This window comes from Microcebus murinus, chromosome 18 (genome assembly GCF_040939455.1).
Source record: "Microcebus murinus isolate Inina chromosome 18, M.murinus_Inina_mat1.0, whole genome shotgun sequence".
NCBI classification, from domain to species: Eukaryota; Metazoa; Chordata; class Mammalia; order Primates; family Cheirogaleidae; genus Microcebus; species Microcebus murinus.
In genome coordinates this window covers 18495790-18514851 of record NC_134121.1, presented here as the reverse complement: position 1 = coordinate 18514851, position 19062 = coordinate 18495790, and the positions used below count along the sequence as shown (strand labels likewise).

The 19062-nt window shown below is 56.2% G+C and overlaps 1 protein-coding gene across 4 annotated transcripts in view; it reads left to right on the top strand.

The window, feature by feature from the left end:
* RAP1GAP2 (RAP1 GTPase activating protein 2) overlaps nt 1-19062 on the top strand; it is a 213677-nt gene that overhangs the window by 354 nt on the left and 194261 nt on the right. For 2 of the 4 annotated variants that reach the window (XM_075994246.1, XM_075994244.1), the window contains exon 1: nt 15169-15309. The exons of 1 other annotated variant lie outside the window; for it this stretch is intronic. In XM_075994246.1, the coding sequence (XP_075850361.1) occupies nt 15266-15309 (44 nt within the window). In that variant the 5' untranslated portion in view covers nt 15169-15265. Of the gene's footprint in view, nt 1-15168; nt 15310-15387; nt 15545-19062 lie in introns of those variants that run through there. One more of the 4 variants, XM_075994248.1, reaches the window with a different exon arrangement.

The window sequence follows — 19062 nt, the reverse complement described above, 5'->3', positions numbered from 1 at the left end:
GGACTGTCCTCAGATATCCGCGCGGGTGGGGCGCTGCACACACATCCACGTACGCGGGTGTGCGTGCTCGAGTGGCATCCGATGCAGCCCCCCATCTCCGGCCAGAGTGGCCTGCAGAGGCGGGGAGGTCAGAGGTGCGGTGTTTACAGGTGGCAGCGGAAGGAAAATGCCACAAACCCCGGGAGGACCCTGTAGCCAGGCGCGGTTGGTTTGCTTTTTTCCCAAAGGGGCATAAACCCACCCCAGCCTCGCTCCAACCTGTGCCTGTTGCAGAGAGAGGAGCTAGGACGGGCAGTGCTGGCCGAGGGGCCTGTACGGGTCTTTGGGGCAGGGCCAGCTTCCAGCCTGGTGCTCATTTCCAGAGGCCATGAGTGGGTGCGTGGGTGCCGGGGTGCCGGCCCTGGGTGGGGGTCCAGGGCAGGTGTGTGTTCAGGAGACTTCAGGAGTCCGCGTGGATTCCACTGTGGTTTTGCCACCGCCAGAGGCTGTGTGTCTGGACCTGGGGACTGGTTGGGGGGTACCCTTCTTTCCTCTCCTCTGTTTTCCCTAGCTCCCCCTACACCCTTCTTAACAAACCCAAAAGGCATTTACATGCAAGTGGGGTTTGGGCTCTGAATACCCCCATCAGAGCAGCCTCCACGGGGAATAATAGGGTTGTCCTGGGCTGGGTGCCAGGGCTCTCAGGATCTTTTCATGCTTTGTGACCCTGGGGCCGTCCCTTAACCCCCTAGGCCTCAGTTTCCCACGAGGAGGGAGAAGGCACTGCCCTTCCCTGTTCTTCCTGCTGAAGGGTGAGGAGTAAACAGAAAGCTCACACAGCCTCCTGGGGCTGGGAGGCTGGGAGTGACTCAGGGCCTGCGAGGTCCTGCGCAGAGATCACCTCCAGGAACGTCCCAGCACATCTTTTTGACTTGGGCATGAGTTGGAAGAGGCTGTGTCCTCACCTCCGAGCTGTGGTGCTGGATTTTCTGAGTCCAGGGTGGGGCGGGTTGGGTGTCTGCATGGTCTGGCTGCTCAGGCTTCACGAAGCTGCCTCAGATCCTTCCTCCCTTCCCAGATGTTGAGGGGCAGGGGGCGCTGGGGCCTGGGGGTGTTGGTAGCAGGTGGATGGGGGACTGGAGTTGAAGAGCTGCAGCAGTTACTTTTGGCTCCTGTCATTGATGTTTTTGGGAAGAGGCAGACACCAATTAGGGTAAGGCCAGGACATGGCTAGGTGGGACTCATGCTTAGCCCAGGGTGTGGAGGTGATTTGGTGGGAGGTGGTCTCAGTTCCAGAGAAGAGGCTGCTCCTGGGGCAGGCACCCTTGATGCCCTCCCCTCCCTTTTCCCCATGACCCTGTCTGATGAGGTGTGGCTGAGCCCCGAGGGAAAGGGACCCTGGCATGGACGGCGTGGTGGCAGCGTAGCACAGTGGTTAAGCATGAAGGCTTGGCCATCACTCAGACCTGAATCCCAGCCCCAACACCCACTCGCTGAGTCTCCACCTGCTTTCCCTGCAAAGCGGAGCCTCAGAGAAAGGCTTGCATGCAGCAGTTTCTTTGGGAAGTGACCTCAGGAAACAAGGGTGGGGGCAAGGAGTACAAAGGAGAGAAAGGGAAACAACACAAGGATGCACTATTTCTGTCATCACCACCACTCTCTCCTGGGTGGTCTTCTGAGGACCCTCATAGACTGCATGTCAGAACTTGTCTGTTGTGGAGAGAAACTGGGAAGCATTTACCATTCCCCTGTCACCCGCTGGACAAGGGTGGCTCTGTGGGCATGAACTCCTGTGTGCTTCCAGACTGCACATGTGTGAGGCTCGGGTGGTTTCCTGTGGGCATCCCACAGTGCACCTTCAAAGAAGGCCCAGCGTGGCCCTACCTGAAGCACTGCCACGTCACACCTGTGAAATGCTGCTCAGAGCCTGCAGGGAACTGCAGGGGTCCAACACACTGCAAGACCTTGGGTAAATTTCCTTACTTCTCTGAGCCTCAGTTTCCCCATCTGAGTGTTACGAATTTTAAATAAGATATTTACTGAATTTTTGAACATGGTGATGGGGTCATAGCAAGGGCTTCACTAATAGAGTATTTCTTGGTAGCCAGGAAGACCACATGCTGGGGGTGGCTCAGATATTCATTCACTCAAGTGACACTATGGAAGGTGACCTTTAAAGACCCCTCCTGGGCATGGGATCTGGGCTCAAGGGCTAGATTCCTGACACAGTCAGTTCCTCTGGGGCCACAGCCCAGTTTCCCAGACCTCCTGAATGCTTCTGTTTTGCAGTCTGTGAGTTGGAGCCAGGGATGTCCTGCCCCTGGGCTGGCTGCTCAGATGTGCTTCTCCCTGGTCTCTGACCCCAGGAGGACACGGGAGCCCTGCAGTGGGCAGAGGAGGACGAGGGGAGCAGACAGCTTGGAAGCAGGCGTCTGCTTGGAAGAAGAGTGGGAGGAGTAGAGGGAGGGCGGTTGCAGGCATTTGGAGCTGGCAGATGGTCGTGGTCACTGGTCTGGGCCATCGCAGTCAGTGGGGAGACAGGGCTGGGGGGTGAGGGAGGGCTGGAGAAAGGGCTAGAGCAGGAAGAGAGAGGAGAGCAGGTTGGCAGAAGGTGGCCAAGAGTCATGGAATTGCCAGGGCTGGGGGTGAATTGGGCAGCCAGGTGCGTGGGGATTAGCGGTGTCTGGGGTGGCAGGGACCAAGTAGGAGAGTGATGGGGTGGCACGAGGCAGGGAAGGCAGTGGCTGAGGATTAGTTTGGGAGTCCCAGGGCGTAAGCCAGGGCAGGCTTCATATTTCAGGGTACAGCACCCATAAGCCTCCTCATTCTTCTTTTTTATAATGTGTCCACCTGCCCCTCCCAGGCCACCACCCCCTTTGACAGGGGAGGCACTGTCTGCAGACACTCAGGTCCTATTACAAGTGGCGACTGGAGAAGGTGCAGCTGTGCCTCTGCCAAGGCCTGTTGCCATGGTACCATGGTGGCCCTTGTCTTCCTACCCTCTCCCCTCTCTAAGCAACATGCTACCCGCTCTGGGAGAGGTCACAGGATGGGGAAGGTGTCCAGCTGCCTCTTGCTTGTGCATGGCCAGCTCAAGCTGGCATCACAAAGGTCACGTGTCCATCCCTCTGCCTGTAGGCAAGGTCATCCCCGCCTAGGCTGGGAAGGTACAGCAGCCGGTGTGTTCATGTGCAGTCATTTAAAGACTACTCTGACCTCTGCGATTTGTTTTTAATAGGTTTGGTAAGAAATAAAAACAGTAATGCCAGCCCGCCCCTCTACTCCCCTTTTAATGAGCACATTGTGTAGGTGATATTCTCTTTTTGTCCACCTCTCCTAATGTTCTGGAAGTTCTGCCTCACATCTGATCTCAGCCTCCCATGCTACACTTGTGTGTGTGTGTGTGTGTGTGTTTTGTGTGTTTGCTGTTCTCTATTTGCTGCAACCCTTCAGGGCTTCCAGATGGTTACAGGGGGATTCCTGTCCACCTGCTCACGATGCGAAACAGCAGTAGGGGCTCCCAAGACAGGTGCGATGCCAAGGCAAGGATTGAGACATGACTCCATCCTTGAAGCTGAGCTCCCCGCCCTGCCTGTGCTCCGGTCCTGGGCTTGTGGCTTGCTCTCGGGGCCAGCTGGTATCCTGCCCCTTCCCTTGTTCAGATCCAGGGTTGCCAGTCTCCTTCCTGGGTCCTTCTGGGCCTGCTGGCTGGGCCTTACTTGGTCTGGCTCAGCAGATGGCAGCAGGCATGGGTACCTGGGGGACCCTGGCACAGCCAGGGCCTGCTGATCAGAGGGCTAGTAGTGAGCAAGAGCAGGAGGGTGGTGATGGCAGTCAGGCACACTGAGGTTGCCTGTGTGTGTGCACATCTGTGTTTGGTGTGCACGCATGGCCTTGGAGGGCTTGTTGCTGGATTGCTGTGTCTCTGTAGCTCTGTGTGGCTATGTGGGCTTCCTCTGAGCATGTTTGTGTGTGCACAGTTGTGTGCTCCAGTTTGTTCACGGGTACTTTTCCCTGGGTATGTGTCTGGCCACCCACTGGGTGCTATCCAGGGTCCTCAAGGGTGTGCCTGTTTGGTGGCAGGTGATATTTCACCCCAGCAGGATTTCCTGGCCCCCTGAGGCTTTCTGAGTCTTCTCCCCTGCCCAGTTCTGCCCTCTCTCGGGGCTTCTTTACTCCGTCCCTCCCTCTGCCTGGAGGAAGTTGCTTCTCCCCCTCTGGCTGTGTGGGTGCCCACTGCCTTTTGGGCAGGGCCTGGGGAGGGACAACCAATCCGATCTCTGACTCCATCTCCTGAGCTCTGAGCTGAGGGTGATGAGCATGAGCCCTGGGTTGAGGAGATGAGTCAGGGATGGCCGGAGGGGTGGGGGGAAGCGTTCTGTGTGTCAGCATGCTGCAGGCAAGTGTGTGCGCTGCCCCCAGCCACCTGCCCTGCCCTCAGTGGCCCGGGCACCGGTGCAGCCATGAGAAGGCCCCCTGCCCAGGCTGTTCATACTCTTCCCCAGCAGCCTGGGTTGGCACGGGTTCCTCATGGGGAGCAGAGTGGTCTCTGGGGCTCCAGACATCCCACTGGGGGCCTTGGCCTCAGCATAATTCATCTCACCATGATCATGGTCACTGATATTCATGAAGCTCTTCCTGCACCAGGCTCCGGACCACACGCTATACTTGTATTAGTGCATTTATTCCTCAGAACAATTCGGTCCTATGAGGTAACAATCCTATGAGGCGGATTCTAAAATCGTCTCCATTTTATGAGGAAGTAGATGGTCAGAGAGGTTGGGTCACTTCCTCAAGGTCACACAGCTAGCAAATGATGGAGCCAGGTTCTGAACCCATGTCTGTTCTTTGCAATTGCTGCTGTTCCCCCTCTCTTCCCAAAGCTGCATCCATCTCACCCTGGCAGTCTCCCTCAGGCTGTTACAGATCATCCCCTCTACACACGTCTCCCCACCCGTCTGGTCCCCTTTGGGTCATATGGCCCTATTGTAAGTACCTGCATAAAGGTATCCCTCTTTTATCCTCTACCTCCTCACCTTCCACCCAGAGCAGGGATCTGTCCTGTTCACCAAAATATCCTCAGAACTAGCAGAGAGCCTGGAACACAGCGATGCAATAGACATTTGATGGATAAATCAATTAATGAAAGAAGACAGATCTGACTCCAGACCCAAGCTCTAAAACCTTCCTTTGTACCATCTCTCACTCAGCAGGGACCACTGCAGAGTGGCCCAGGAGGACAGACTCTGGAGCCAGCTCGCTTGGTTCAGATTCTGGCTCTGCCAGTGTTCTGGTTATCTAATGCCGCATAATAAACCACCCAAAAGCGCATGGCTGGAAACAATTTTTTTTTTTGATTCAAGGTCTTGCTCTGTCATCCTGGGTAGAGTACAGTGGCATCATCATAGTTCACTGCAACCTCCATCTCCTGGGCTTAAGTGATCCTCCTGCCTTACCCTCCCAAGTAGCTCGGACTACAGGCGTGTGCCACGATGCCCAGCTGATTTGGCTAATTCTTCTATTTTTAGTAGAGATGAGGTCTTGCTCTTGCTCAGGCTGGTCTTAAACTCCTGAGCTCAAGCGATCCTCCTGCCTCGGCCTCCCAGAGTGCTAGGATTACAGGCGTGAGCCACCGTGCCTGGCAGAAACAATTTACTTTCATATTTATTTTGCTCCTGAATCTGCAATTTGGGCAGGGCTCAGCAGGAATAACTTGCATCTCTACTGAGCGTCATCTGGGGTGCTTCACGGTCCAGGGGCTGGAATCATCTGAAGGCTCAATGGCTCACATGTCTGGCGTTTGATGCTGGCCGTTGGCTTGGAGATCTCCGTTCCTCTCCACATGGGCCTCTCCATGTGCTCCCTCCGTGTGCTGGTTTGGGCTTCCTTCCAGCGTGGTGGCTGGGGTAAGGGGCAAGCATCCCAAGAAAGAGAGCTAGGCAGAATTGATTTCACCGTTTTTTGATGTCACCTCGGAAACGATGCAGTGTCACTTCTGCTGTAGTCGTAGGCCTGCCCAGATCCAAGAAGAGGGAACACAGACCCCCTCTCTCGGTGGAAGGATGTCATTGTCACGTTGCAAGAAGAGCACACGGGAGGGGAGATATAGTGTGGTCATCTTTGGAAGGTACAGTCTGCCATGGCCACTCACTAGGAGTCTGACCTTGAGCAAATCACTTAGTCTCTCTGTCCTCCCATGTCCCCATCTGTAAAATGGGGACACTGTCAGCCCATACCTCATCAGGTCATTCCTTTACCAGTGATGACACTTGTGCCCATGGGTCCCCCTGGCCACAGGTAAGGCGTTGGTCCAGGTTTCCCCAAACTACAGGGTGTGTCCCCAGTTCCCACCCACTCTCACGTATTACAGGGGGCAGCTTACTGTGGGCCCTCCTGGGGGTGGGGCCTGTGATGGGGAGAGAAAGGGGAACTTGAAGGGAAGAGGCCTGTTCTGTCTCAGTTTGTTCTGTCATTCCAAGTCAGCCTTTCTCCCTTCAAAGGGGCACAGGCCCAGTGTTGGTGGTGGAGGTGCCACGAGGCTGGGGCTCTGAAAGAATTGCTCTGGCCCCGGGGGTGGGTGGGGTGACCCCCATCAGGACCACCGTCTTTGACCAGGGAAATCAGGGTGAATGCATCATGAACATGCTGTGTTGTGGGCTTTTACAAAAAGTGCCTGAGGGAGTTCCCTACCTCTCCAATGCCCCCCCCCACCACCTAGCTGCTCCTCTGCCAGAGGTGTGAGTCCCTCCCCCCCTCCGGCCACCTTGCCAGGTCCCAGGGAAGCTCATCCTGGCCCAGGTTGGGGCTGCTCCTCTGCTGGGCATCTGCAGGGGCCCCAGGAATAATCCTGGGGCCTGCTCAAGCCCCACCTGGCAGGGTCTGGCATCTAACCCTGCCTTCACTTGGGGCCTGCTCTGCTGCAAGCCTTCCTAAAGGAAGAGCAAAAGGGTCCAAAGCCAAAGTCTTGAGTTTGAATCCTGCCACTGCCACCTTCCAGCCCTGTGACCTTGGGCAAGACGCTGAACCTCTGTGAGGCTCCAGTTCCTCATCGGGAAAGAGGATACGGTTGTGGCGAGGGTTTAATGACATACCTTTTATCTGGCTCATGGCTCGAAAGAAATGACTGAAATTATTCTTCACTGATGAAAACCCTGAGGCGGAGGGAGTTTAAGTAGTTCCCCTACAGCTGGGGCTGGAGCCCATGCGTTCTGACACCAGGGAGTTGTTGCAGAATCCCCCACCCCAATCTTTGCCAGCGGGCAACATGGCTGTGTCTTAGAACTGGGAACGAGACGACTGCCCCTTTCCTCCCTGCACCACCCGAACTTGCCTGCAGAGGGCGTGAGTGCCCACCTTCTGGCCCGTCTCGGGGCAGCAAGTACCCAGTTACTTCTTAGTAGAGGAGGCTTGGGAGTGACCCAGCTGGATGGGGGTGGGCAGATGGCGGTGTGTGTGGGGGGGACACAAAGAGCTGGCTGCGTGTGGTCTCCTTTAGTGAGACTGCCCCCTTCAGACAGGCGGCAGTGCACAAGCCTTTCTGCAGATAATTCCAGGGCCACCAGTGATAGTGGGAATATTGTAGTGGATTTCATTCCAGTGTTTCTCACTGGATCAGAATCATCTGGGGAGTTTGTGAAAGATGCAGATTCCTGGTCCTGCCCGAGAACAACGGGTCAGAATTTCAGTAGTCACACCAGCGGACAGGGCGACAGGTCTGTGCCAGGCACTGCTCTGCAGGCTAAACACGTGCAAACTCATGGACCCCTCCCAGCAGCCCTGTGAAGGAGGTGCTATTGTTATTCTTGTTTTATGGATGGGCAGGCTGAGACCTAGACAGATAAAGGACCTTGACCAAGGTCACACCACTGTCAAGCAGCAGGGCTGGAGTTAGATGAAACCCATGCTGTTCAGTCCCTAAATGGCTGTCAGGCCCAGTACATTTGAGAACCTACGTTATAACCCTCCGCCTGCCCTCTTTCTTGCCTCCTTTTGTGTTCTTTTAATTTTCATTATTTTAAAGGGTTTTTTTTTTTTTTTTTTGAGTTTCACTCTGTTGCCCTGAGCAGGGTGCCATGGCGTCAGCCTAACTCGCAACCTCAACCTGCTGGGCTCAAGTGATCTTCCTGCCTCAGCCTCCCAAGTAGCTGGGACTACAGGTGTGAGCCACCATACCTGGGTAATTTTTTCTTTTCTATTTTTAGTTGCCCAGCTAATTTTTTCTATTTTTAGTAGAGATGGGGTCTCGCTCTTGCTCAGGCTGGTCTCGAACTCCTGTCCTCAAGCGATCCTCCCGCCTGGGCCTCCCAGAGTGCTAGGATTATAGGCATGAGCCACTGCGCCCAGCCTAAGGGGTGCTTGTTGAGTTTTTCTGATTACAAAAGTAAGGCCTGTTCATTTTAGAAAGCTTAGAAAATTCAGACAAGCACAGAGAAGAAAAAGAAATCATAATCCATAATCCTACCTCCTGAACAATATGGCTCTGAGCATATTATTTAGCTTGTTTTATTTGCACCCTGAAATTTACTATGACTGTTTTCCCACATCACTGTGTGGACTTCTGCACCTGCTTTATCTTGGCTGAAATGTGCTCTGTTGTTGGGAGATGCTATATTTCTGTAACCTGCCCTCTGCCGTTGGATACTGAGGTTGTTCCCAGTCATGACAACCGTGTGATCGAGACCTTGAAAATACACCTGTGCAACATTTCTGAGTTTTCCCCCTTTGGATGGAGTAGAATTGGAAACAGAATCGCTAGGTCAAAAGGCATGCATACTTAAAATAATCTTTTTACTGAGGCGTAATATACATACAGAGAAGTGCACATATTTTAAGTGCACAGGTTGATGAATTTCCATAAACTCGACACACCCATCTAAAACCAACATCCAGATCCCCAAACCAGGCTGTGACCTATCTCTACAAGCCCCCTTGGCATGCACATTTGGAAGGATTCTGATTCATATTGTCAAATTCCCTCTAGCAAAGTTGTATTTTGGTCTCCTTTTGTTTTTTGTTTTTTTTTTTTTTTCTTAGTATTGAAGCACAAATTCTTTGCTTAAAAGCAGAGAGGATGGAAGAGCCATCTGGAGTCAGCAGTGAGAGACCTTGGTCCCCCCTGTCTGAGTTAAGACAGACTTTCCCCTCAGGGTAGAAGGGTGGACCCCGGGCTGGAGTCAGTGGTCAGTTTGAGCTCTAAACCTTGAGTTTAAAGTTTTTAAAAAATGTCTTTCTCGCCCAGGGTGGAATAATACAGTGGTGCAATCATAGCTCAGTGCAGCCTTGAACTCCTGGGCTCAAGTGATTCTCCTGCCTCAGCTTTATGAGTAGCTGGACTATAGGCATGTGCTACCATGCTTGGTTAATTTCTTATTTTTTGTAGAGAAGGGGTCTCACTATGTTGCCCATGCTGGTCTCAAACTCCTGGCCCCAAGTGATCCTCCCACTTTGGCCTCCCAGAGTGCTGGGATTGCAGGCATAAGTCATAGCACCTGGCCTAAAATTTTGATAGATTGTATTAGTTGGGGTTTTCAAGAGACACAGAACCAATAGGATATACAGGTAGGTAGACAGAGATTCATTATGAGGGATTGGCTTACACAGTTATGGAGGGCGAGAAGTCCCACAGTGTGTAAAGTGGAGACCCAGGAAAGCCAGCGGTAGAGTTCCAGTCCAAGTCCTGAGGCCCAAGAACCAGGAGCACTGATGTCCAAGGACAGGAGAATATGGATGTCTCAGCTCAATCAGAAAATGAGTTTGCCCTCCTCCACCTTTTTGTTCTATTTGGGCCCTCAGCAGATTGGATGATGCCCACCCGCATTGGTGAGGACGATCTTCTTTACTCACTCTGCCAGTTCACATGCTAATCTCTTCTGGAAACATCCCACAGACACACAGAAATAGTGTTTGCCAGCTGTCTGGGCATCCCTTAGCCCAGTCAAGTTAACGTATAAAATCAACCATCATGTATATATTGTCAAATATCTACACATAAATGGGATGCCTGTGTCATTGTACCCTTACATCATTATCAAGGTGTGTGTGTGTGTGCGCGTGTGTGTGACAGAGTCTTGCTCTGTTGTCCAGACTAGAGTGCAGTGGCATCATCATAGCTCACAGCAACCTCAAACTCCTGGGCTCAAGCAATCCTCCTGCCTCAGCCTCCTGAGTAGCTGGGACTACAGGCATGCGCCACCATGCCCAGCTAATTTTTTTCTATATATGTTAGTTGGCCAATTAATTTCTTTCTATTTATAGTAGAGACGGGGTCTCACTCTTGCTCAGGCTGGTTTCGAACTCCTGACCTTGAGCAATTCGCCCGCCTCGGCCTCCCAGAGTGCTAGGATTATAGGAGTGAGCCACCACGCCCGGCCTAATTTTTCTATTTTTTTGTAGAGACAGGGTCTCCAGCTCCTGGCCTCAAGCAGTCCCCCTCTCTTGGCCTCCTAGAGTGCTAGGATTACAGGTATGAGCCACTGTGCCCACTCTCAAGGTTTTTATAAACTTTATTGTTGGGTGGATAAAAGTGATGCCTCATTATTATGTAAATTTTTTTAAAAAAATGAGATGAGGTCTTACTCTTGCCCAGGCTGGAGTGCACTGGCGAGATCATAGCTCACTGCAGCCTCAAAATCTGGAGCTCGAGTGATCCTCCCATCTCAGTCTTCTGAGTAGCTGGGACGACAGGTGTCATCCACCCTGTCTGGCTATTTAAAACTTTTTAGCTTCTTTAGTCTGCAGCCACATATTGCTAGCAGCTCTCTTGGTAGAGGGGCCTTGCTGAACAGATAAGGATAAATTATGCAATCATCCTTTGTCTTGGTCTTGCTCTTGGAACCCCTTTTTCACAAGTACTGTGCTTGCAATCTCTCCTTATCTTGCTTTTCAGTACTTGTGTGGTGGGAAATTCAGTCTGGCCTTTGAGATAGTGCGGGGCAGTGATCTGTGCATTGTAAATCACTATGCAGGTGCTAGATGCTGTTTTATCTTGACCCCAAGGTGTGAAACCCTAACTGCTGTGGGGTTGCTGGCTTGGAATGCCCACTGTGCCCTGTTTCCCTGGAGATCAGAGTGTCTTTCTCTGCCATTGTCCTTCCATCCTCCTTTACCTTCACCTGGCTTATGGAGCAGAGGCCAATCTAAGTCTCTCTTTTGAGGAATGGTAGATTGAAGCCTCAAAGAGTAGGTGACCTGTGCACAGTGACTTGGTGGTGGAGCTGGGATGAGAGCTGAGTTCCATGGGGACAGTACTGGTGCCAGCTCACACTGTAAGGAGAGGGTCGATGTAGGCTGGAAGATCTGGTGCCTGCTTCTCTGGGGGCCTCTGTTTCCTGAACTTCCTGTAACTGCCTGGCTCCTCCTGTCTTGAAAGCCTGTAAGAGCTGGATGGGTTCCCTGGGACTCTGCCCTGGGGTTGGGGCTCTCGCTGGGACTTGCCCCCAGGCTGGTCCTCCAGGAACACCCACGGCCCTCGTGACCTGTGACCCAAAGCAGGCCCTGGGAAGGGTCGAGGAGCAACATGGAGAGAGGATCCCATCTGGTTAGGTGTTGGGAAGACCTGGGCACTTGCTCTTTCCTACTTCGTCATTGTTCTCTCTCCGTGGTTGAGCTTTCCTTTCCGGGCCTTATTTTTCCCATCTGTAAAATGGGCACTGCATGAATTGTGCATTTCTGTGGGCTCCAGAATCAGTGGGGCAGCTTTGAGCGGACAGCCTTGTCAAGCTGGGTGGGTTTTGTCAAGTTCTTTAACCTCCCTGAGCCTCACTGTCCCCAGCTGTACAATGGGATAGCAGTGGCACCATCTCAGAGGAGGTTGTGAGATGAGATGAGCTAAGTCGTTCGGCCAGCACTGGCCCACGGTAAACTCACACATGCGGGTGCTGCCCCAAGCTCCCTTGTCCCCCCAGTTTGTCCTTGTCCCTGCTCTGACCTCCCAGCTGGCTGCCGAGTCAGCAGAGCTCTGGGAGGAAGCTGGGCGGTGGTGGGGCCAGGGGGCTGGGCCTCCTTGCAGAGCGCTTCCCTTTTCTCTTGACTGATAGCCTGATAGCCTTTCCCAGAGAGCCCACGGCCCCTTCGCTGCCCACCCCGCACAGGAGAGGACCCAGGGCTCAGAGCCGGGGGTCAGGAAGCTGAGAGGGTCTGAAGCAGGGGTGGAACCCTAAGGGGCAATAATTATAACAGCTCCCATCAGGGTGTGGTAGCCCCTGCGAGGTGCTTACGCTTACTGGTAACTTGTGAGGTTGGTGGCAGCCACCACGCATCATAGAGGGGAAACCCGCGGCCTAGAGAGGTCTCAGGGCTTCAAGCTTGAGAGGCTGGAGCTGAGAGAGGGAGAGCGGAGAAGGCTCTAGAATGGCTCTCACCACCCTTCCAGAGCTCACGGAGTAAATGAAAAGCCGTCTGGGAAGCTCCCTGCTCTCGTTCCAGGCCCTCACTCTGGGGGCGAGGGGGGTGCTGGGTGCTCCTGGCTTCTCCAGGGGTCCTGGATGCTGGCGGCATCGAGGCAGCCCAGGGGGCCGTGAGTCCTGTGCCTGCTGACTGCAGCCAGGCTACCGCCGCTCCTCGGCCGGGTGTCCGGGTCCTTTCGTGGCTGCCAGGAGCTGCAGTCCCAGCTGGGGGAAGCTAGCCTCAGGGTGGCAGCAGCTGAGGCCTTGAAATGCAACCGCTGCCTGGTCCCCAGGCTGCCCTGCTGCCCTTCAGAGGTTTGGGCCTGGGCCTGAGTCCTTCCTGGTCCAGATGTCCATCCCTGGGTGTCTGCCGGGACCATGAAGCCCCGTATGAGAACATCTGTCGGCTTTGTGTTCCCCTAGAATACGCGCGATGGACAGCATTCACACGTGGTCAGTGTGGGCGGTGGGGTGCGCCCTGGTGTGGTGGGGCTTTTACCCCACCTCTCACACGTGAAAGCACATCAAAGCCTGCTCCAAAGGTGTGCTCGCCGTCAACTCCCTCTAATAGATAAAGCAGCGAGTAATTTGCAAAAGGAATTGTGTTATTGGCAGCTCTCATGATGCCCACTCCAGCAACTTTGGGGTGAGGCTGCGAGCTGGGTCTGGCTCACGCTGGTGCCTTCTGCACCTGGCCTGGCACGTGGCCTAGAGCAGGAGTCAGTGTGGCGGGGGCAGAGGGGAGAAGGCAGAAGGGACGGTGGGCCCACCCTTCTCCCTTGCATTCATTCTCTCATCAAGCTCTTCTTCCTAGTGGAGACTTTCTCAATGGAGAGTGAGAGATCCAACTCATGCTGGCTCTAGGGACGCAGGGACGTATTGCTTGCCTCTTCTCTGCCCAGGGGTCAGCTGGCTTCCGGCGCAGCAGGGTCCACGAGCTCAGATGATAATCTTAAGACCTGATCTCTCTCCTGCTTCTGCCTCTGCCTTTCTGCAGGTTGGTTTCACTTTCCTGCAGTCTCCACAGCCCCAGGCTTTCATCCTGTGGTTTAGCAGGGGAAGTGTCCCGGGATCCAGTCCTACTGGGTCCGCTGAGGTCACTGCAGCCAGGAGAGTGGGAGCCCTGGTTGGCCGGGCCTGGCCAGATGCTCCGTCCTGAGCCCGGGGCGGGTTGAGTGCAGAGGGCTTCTTCTCAGAGGGAGGCCACATGGAGGCAGGGCAGGTAGGACCCCAGGCGTGCACGGCACCTGCTGAGCACCTCCTGGGTGTGGGTTGGGTGTGGCGGGGTGAGAGGCACATGTGGCTCTCTGGAGTGGATTTCCAGTGGGAAGCCAGCAGGCTGAAGCCACCCCGAGAGTGAACCACAGGATCCTCCTTTCCTGGGGCAGAGCTGGGGGTGGAGGGGGAGCCTGAACCGAGGACCTCCAGGCTCCTGCTGGGGCCAGCTGCCTTGGAGGAAGGGAGCCACCTCCCCAGCCCTGCGCTGGGCCGGGACCCCGAAGCTGCTCCCCCAGCCCACCCAGGGTGCTGCCTTGGGGCCGTGTCGTGTCCCCTGCTGCAGAGGGGTCCAGGAGATAGAAATCCTTGTGCCCTTTGTCCACAGCCTGTGGTTGGCCCCCGGCACCTCAGCACGGAGTCTCTGACTTCTGAGTGTCAGCAGGTCCTGGACAGGAAACTGCGGCGAGGGCTGGCCAGAGGGAGAGGCCAATGGAGGCAGCTCAGTTCCCTTTCTCCACTGCCTGGGGCGGGGCGGGGGCCTGGCGCCTGGCTGTGCTCACCTACCCCAGTGTCTGCTATAGTGTTTGTGCCACTCCCCCCTAGGGTCATCATTAGTAAGCGCCTGCTGTGTACCTGGCATGGTCAGCACTGGTGCATGCAGAGATGAGGACTCGCACTGTGGTTCAGCTGGGAAGACAAACATGCCTGCACACAGATGCCGCCCTCCCACCCCCACTGTAGGCGCGGGGCATGGCGCTGCTCTGACCTCTGCCTAGACACTCCTGGGGTCTGACAAGTTCACATCTGTACCCGAGTATGTGTATGGATACGTAGGAATACACCTTACAGGTGTGTGTGCGGTCTGAGTGTGTTGATGTGTACATGTGAGCACATGTGTCTCTCTGTGTGTGCATGTGTCCATATGGGGATTTGTAAGCACATGACAGGTGTGTGCAGGTGTCTCTGTTAATGCCTGTACATACCTGCATGTGAGTGTGCATTTGTGTGCATGAGTGTGCAGTGCCTGTGCTCACATGTATGCAGGCACATAATGACATGTATTTGAGCATGCATGTACTTGTATACCCAGTGCATGTATATGTGCCTGTGCATGTGTATCCCATGTGTCCCTGCACACTGTGTGTGTGTGTATACTTATGTCTATGTGTGCTGGTGCGGTTACATGTGTGTGGCTGGTTTATCCGACACTCGTTGAGCCCTGTTGGAGCAGGCAGGTGAAGGTCCCTGCCTCAGACAGCCCCTGGGGAGCTCCCTGAGGCTCCCAGCCAGCCCCCCCTCCCAGGCATGGTCGTGGGAATCCTCGAGGCTCCTTTGGGTTCCAGGAAGCCAGGGCTGTGTGGGCCGAGCTGCCAACCGGGGCTGTGGAGCAATCTGCCAGCCGAGCCCCTTCCGGAGCTGCGGGTTCCTCTGGGTGTGGGGAAGCTGCCCTCCACACCCTCCCCTGCCTGTGTTGGTGCCTCCCGAGGGCAGGACACACCTCCCACCCCTGCAGCCTCACCCACAGGAAGCTCGGGTTGGGGGACAGGCGAGGTGGGAGGCGCCGCGCTGGGCGCCCCGCCCTGTGCTGGCACTGACCCTGCTGCACCACGGACGGACGGACGCACGGCCCTCTCGCCGACAGCCCCGGGGCCGAGGCTGGGACCCGGGGCCGGGTGGTCACAGCCATGTTTGGCCGGAAGCGCAGCGTCTCCTTTGGGGGCTTCGGATGGTGGGTGACAGATGGGAGGGCGGGTGGGTGGTGGAAGCAAACTTAGAGGTGCAGTCCTGTCAGGCGCCTGGCTGCCTGGGGGAGCAGAGGGGCCGGACTGCGCCTGAGAGCTGGGCCCGCAGGTAGAGCTGGAGGATCCTGGTGGGGACATCAGCAACTGTAAGCTTTGCTCGCTGACCAGGGGCACCAGGGAACGCAGAAGGTCGGAGCTGGCTGCCTGTGGGCAGGTCGAAGCGTGAGTGTGTGTTGACTGTCGTTGAATGTGTCTCCGTCAGTGGGTTCCCGAGTGTGAGTGTCTGGGACCGTTTGTGAACGTGTGTGCATGCACCTGAGCCTGCGTGTGCAGGCATGTGTGTGCGACCGAGACTGGCTGTCTTTGTGACTGTGTGTGAGGCGTGTGCCCATGCATGTGATCACACGTGCACTCCGTGTTTCTGAGCAGGTGCCCATCTGCAACTCTGGTCCTCTGTAGCCATGTGTGCTCGAGTCTGTGCTTGTTGTGTTACGCTCCTGTCTACGCCGTTGTTGTCACCGCGTGGCGGGGGAGTCTGTGGCCCCCTGGACCTCCAGGCTGCCTGGGCTCCGGGTCTGAGTTGTGAGAGGAGGGGCAGGCCCACCTGCGAAGGCCCCCTCCCCCCCGAGAAGGGAGGTGCTCCTCCCTTCCCAAGGGGCCAGAAAGTGGGGGAACTGAGGTCAAAGGCTTGTCTCTGGTGACCAGCTGCTGGCAGCTTCTCCCCAGCTGGGGAACAGAGTCTAGTGGTTTTCATTATCGGTTTCCTTTCAGCGTCTGGGCCTGGGGCGTTGTCAGACTGGGAGAGGGTGCTGGGCGAGGGCAGCCAGAGGGTGTCCTGGTGTGGAAAGTGGTGGGCCATTGGGGGTGGCATGGAGGGCGAGAGAGAGGGCGGGAGGCACAGGAGGGCTGGGGAGGGCGGCCCTGTTCCTCGGGGCAGGTCCTCGTGTCCATCTGTGTGCAGCTTCGTGTTCCCTTTCCCCCTTTGCCGTCCGTCCTGGGGCAGGCAGGGTTATGCTCGCTCCACGTTCGGGAGGTGGGACAGTGCGGATGAGGTATGCCAGGTGTGGCACCGTGTAGCCTCGTGCCTGCTCATGGGCCATCCTGATGCCTGGGCCAAGGCGCCACCGTCCCGAGGGTGTCCGCTGTCTGGGAAGCAGCCGAGACCTGCCTTCCTCTGGGAGGTGTGGCGCAGACAGAGGACGGCCATCGGAAAGCTCCCTTTGCAAGGCTCTGGGTCTCCAAATGAATCCCTGTGTATCCAGACCGCTGCTCCAGAGCCTTGGGAAAAACCCAGGCCAGGTAAGGGGGAAGACAGGAGTGTGGCCACCCAGGGCTGCCCGTGAGGCAAAGATGAAGGCAGGGCAAGGGCCCTAGTATGCCCAGCAGACCCCCGTGTGCCAGCCACAGTGTCCACTGGTTGTGGGTTCCAGGACGGCAGGAACCCTCCGCTATTTGCCGTGGTCTCTTGGATGCTGGGCACATCACACGTGCTCAGCAGGAGCTGGGGCACTAGCTAAGTGGGGTGTTTTGCACCCAGCAGGCATTTGGTTGGGGCCCCATGAGTTGGAGGGGGTGGCAGGGCCTTGTGGTGGGGTTGGAAGGTTGGTGCAAGCAATAGCGCTGGACTGGAGTTTGGCATTCTCTGGGGACGGTTGTCAGCTAGGGGGATATCACAGATCCCTGGAGCCCTCCGGACACGGACCAGAATCTCTGGGGTGGTGTTTTCAAAGCTCCATTGGATGCAGGGTGGATCACCCCTGGTGTCAAGGGCAGACAAGGTGATGAGGGTGAGGGGGAGACCCAGGGGAGGGAGGGGTACCCAGGGACGTGGGCGCCCTGAAAGAGAAAAGCCCCGCAGCCACCCTGCCCCATCTCCCATCTCAGCCTTGCCCAAACCACAGGCCCCGCCCTGCGGGGGCCACACCCCTGCGTGGGAACCCTGGTGAGTGTGGACTGGGCTCGGGGCCAGGGGCCACTGTGACCCAAGGAGCTGGCAGGCGACGTGGTGGTTGGGGCTGACCAGACGGAGGTCAGGAAGGCACACACCAGGAGTCCGGGGGCTCGTGTTGACCCCACCTTGACTATTGAGGAACTCGAATGGGACACTTCCCCTTGCTGGGTCTCAGTTTCCCCACGTGTCAGCTCAGAATTTCTGCCTCACCCACAACACAGAGACGTTGTAAGAATTAAAAGAGAACCTTGAGAAAATGTAAAATGTAAGGGCTTATTATTAGGGGTTACCAGTGGGGGCAGCTCTGGGTTACAGATGGTCCACAGGATGTGGGGGGCTGACTCCCGGTCAGATCTGGGGATCTGGTGGGCTGCGTGGGAGAGGAGGGGGGTCTGCATGCCAGAGGGGGTTGGGGCCCAGGGTGAGAGCCTCAGGGACCCGTAGTGGAAGTGCCAAAGAAAGGGGCGCAGGAGGGAGTGTGGGGAAGAAACCAGAAGGGATGTGGGCCAGGACGCCAGGGATGCAGCTGGTGGGGGCTGCAGCCGGGTGCGGGGAGCTTCCTCAGCGGGAAAGATCCCGCCCCCCCAGCTCCAGGCCTCGGGGCTGACTTGCGGGGGGGTGGGGTGGGGGGGCGGCACAGCTCCCTGTCCTCACCATGTGGCCCGACACCTCTCCTCTCCCCCTGTCACCATGTGTTTGGGAAGCTTGAGGCAGAGCTGAGCTGGCTAGACAGGGTTGCCTGAAAGAACTTTCCAGGATTTTAAGCGTCCTGGAGGCGGGGGTGGTTTTGGTGGCACTGACAGTGGCACAGGTTTTGGCACTGATAGTGACAGTGACACGGATTGTGATGATGACGCTGGTGATGACACTGCGGGTGGTGACCCTGTCAGTGACGGTGGCACATGGTGACATGGGTAGTGATGGTGACACTGACAGGGAGGTGATACGGGTGGTGGCAGCACTGGTGCCGGTGGCACCGGTGGTGACACTGGTGGTCCTGACCCCTACACAGGAGATGCCATCAGTGGGAATCCGGCCCACCTTTCTGTCCCTGGAGAGGGAGGAGGGGCCCCTTAGTAGCCGCCATAAGGGCTGGCATATGCAGGGGGTAAAAATAGCAGCTCAGCAGCGCTGGCTCCTCTCCCAGCGAGGGTGGGCGCAGGCTGGGGGCGGAGGAGCTGGCTGCGGGGACAGTCTGCAGCAAACGTGATCCTCCCGGCTCCAAACTCCTGGGTCTGAGGGAACCCACCTGCCAGTTCTCCCTGGAGCCTACTGTCTGTCGGGTTCTGTCTCAGCAGTGGGGTCTGCCTCCCCGGATGGAGGGTCCCTGGTGGTGGGGATGCTTGCATCTTCCCTTTCTGGTCTTGCAGAAGCCCAGAAAATAGTGATGTCCACCTGTTATTGACCCATGAAGCTGGGTTGCAGAGTCTTCTTGTGGGGGTAGCAGTAATGAAGGGAGAGGCCGCATGCAAAGTGTTTAAGATCCTTGGGTCTGGAGTCAAATACCTGGATTCAGACTGGGCCAGTGATTTTGCCCTCTGAGCCTCAGTTTCCTCATCTCTAAAATGGGTCTAATAATGGTAGTCATCTCATAGGGCTTTGTGTGGGCCCAGCCCTCCCAGAACTCACAGTCCTCCCTTCCTCAACTTGCAGGGGGGACCTGCCCCCTGTAGCAGCTGTCCCCTGCAGAGCCCTGCTGGTCTGGTGGTCTGGGCTGGCCTAGGACCCTCTCCCCTGCAGGTGCTGTGTGGGAGCCTGCAGCCCCGGCACTGACCGAAGCCTTTGCTTT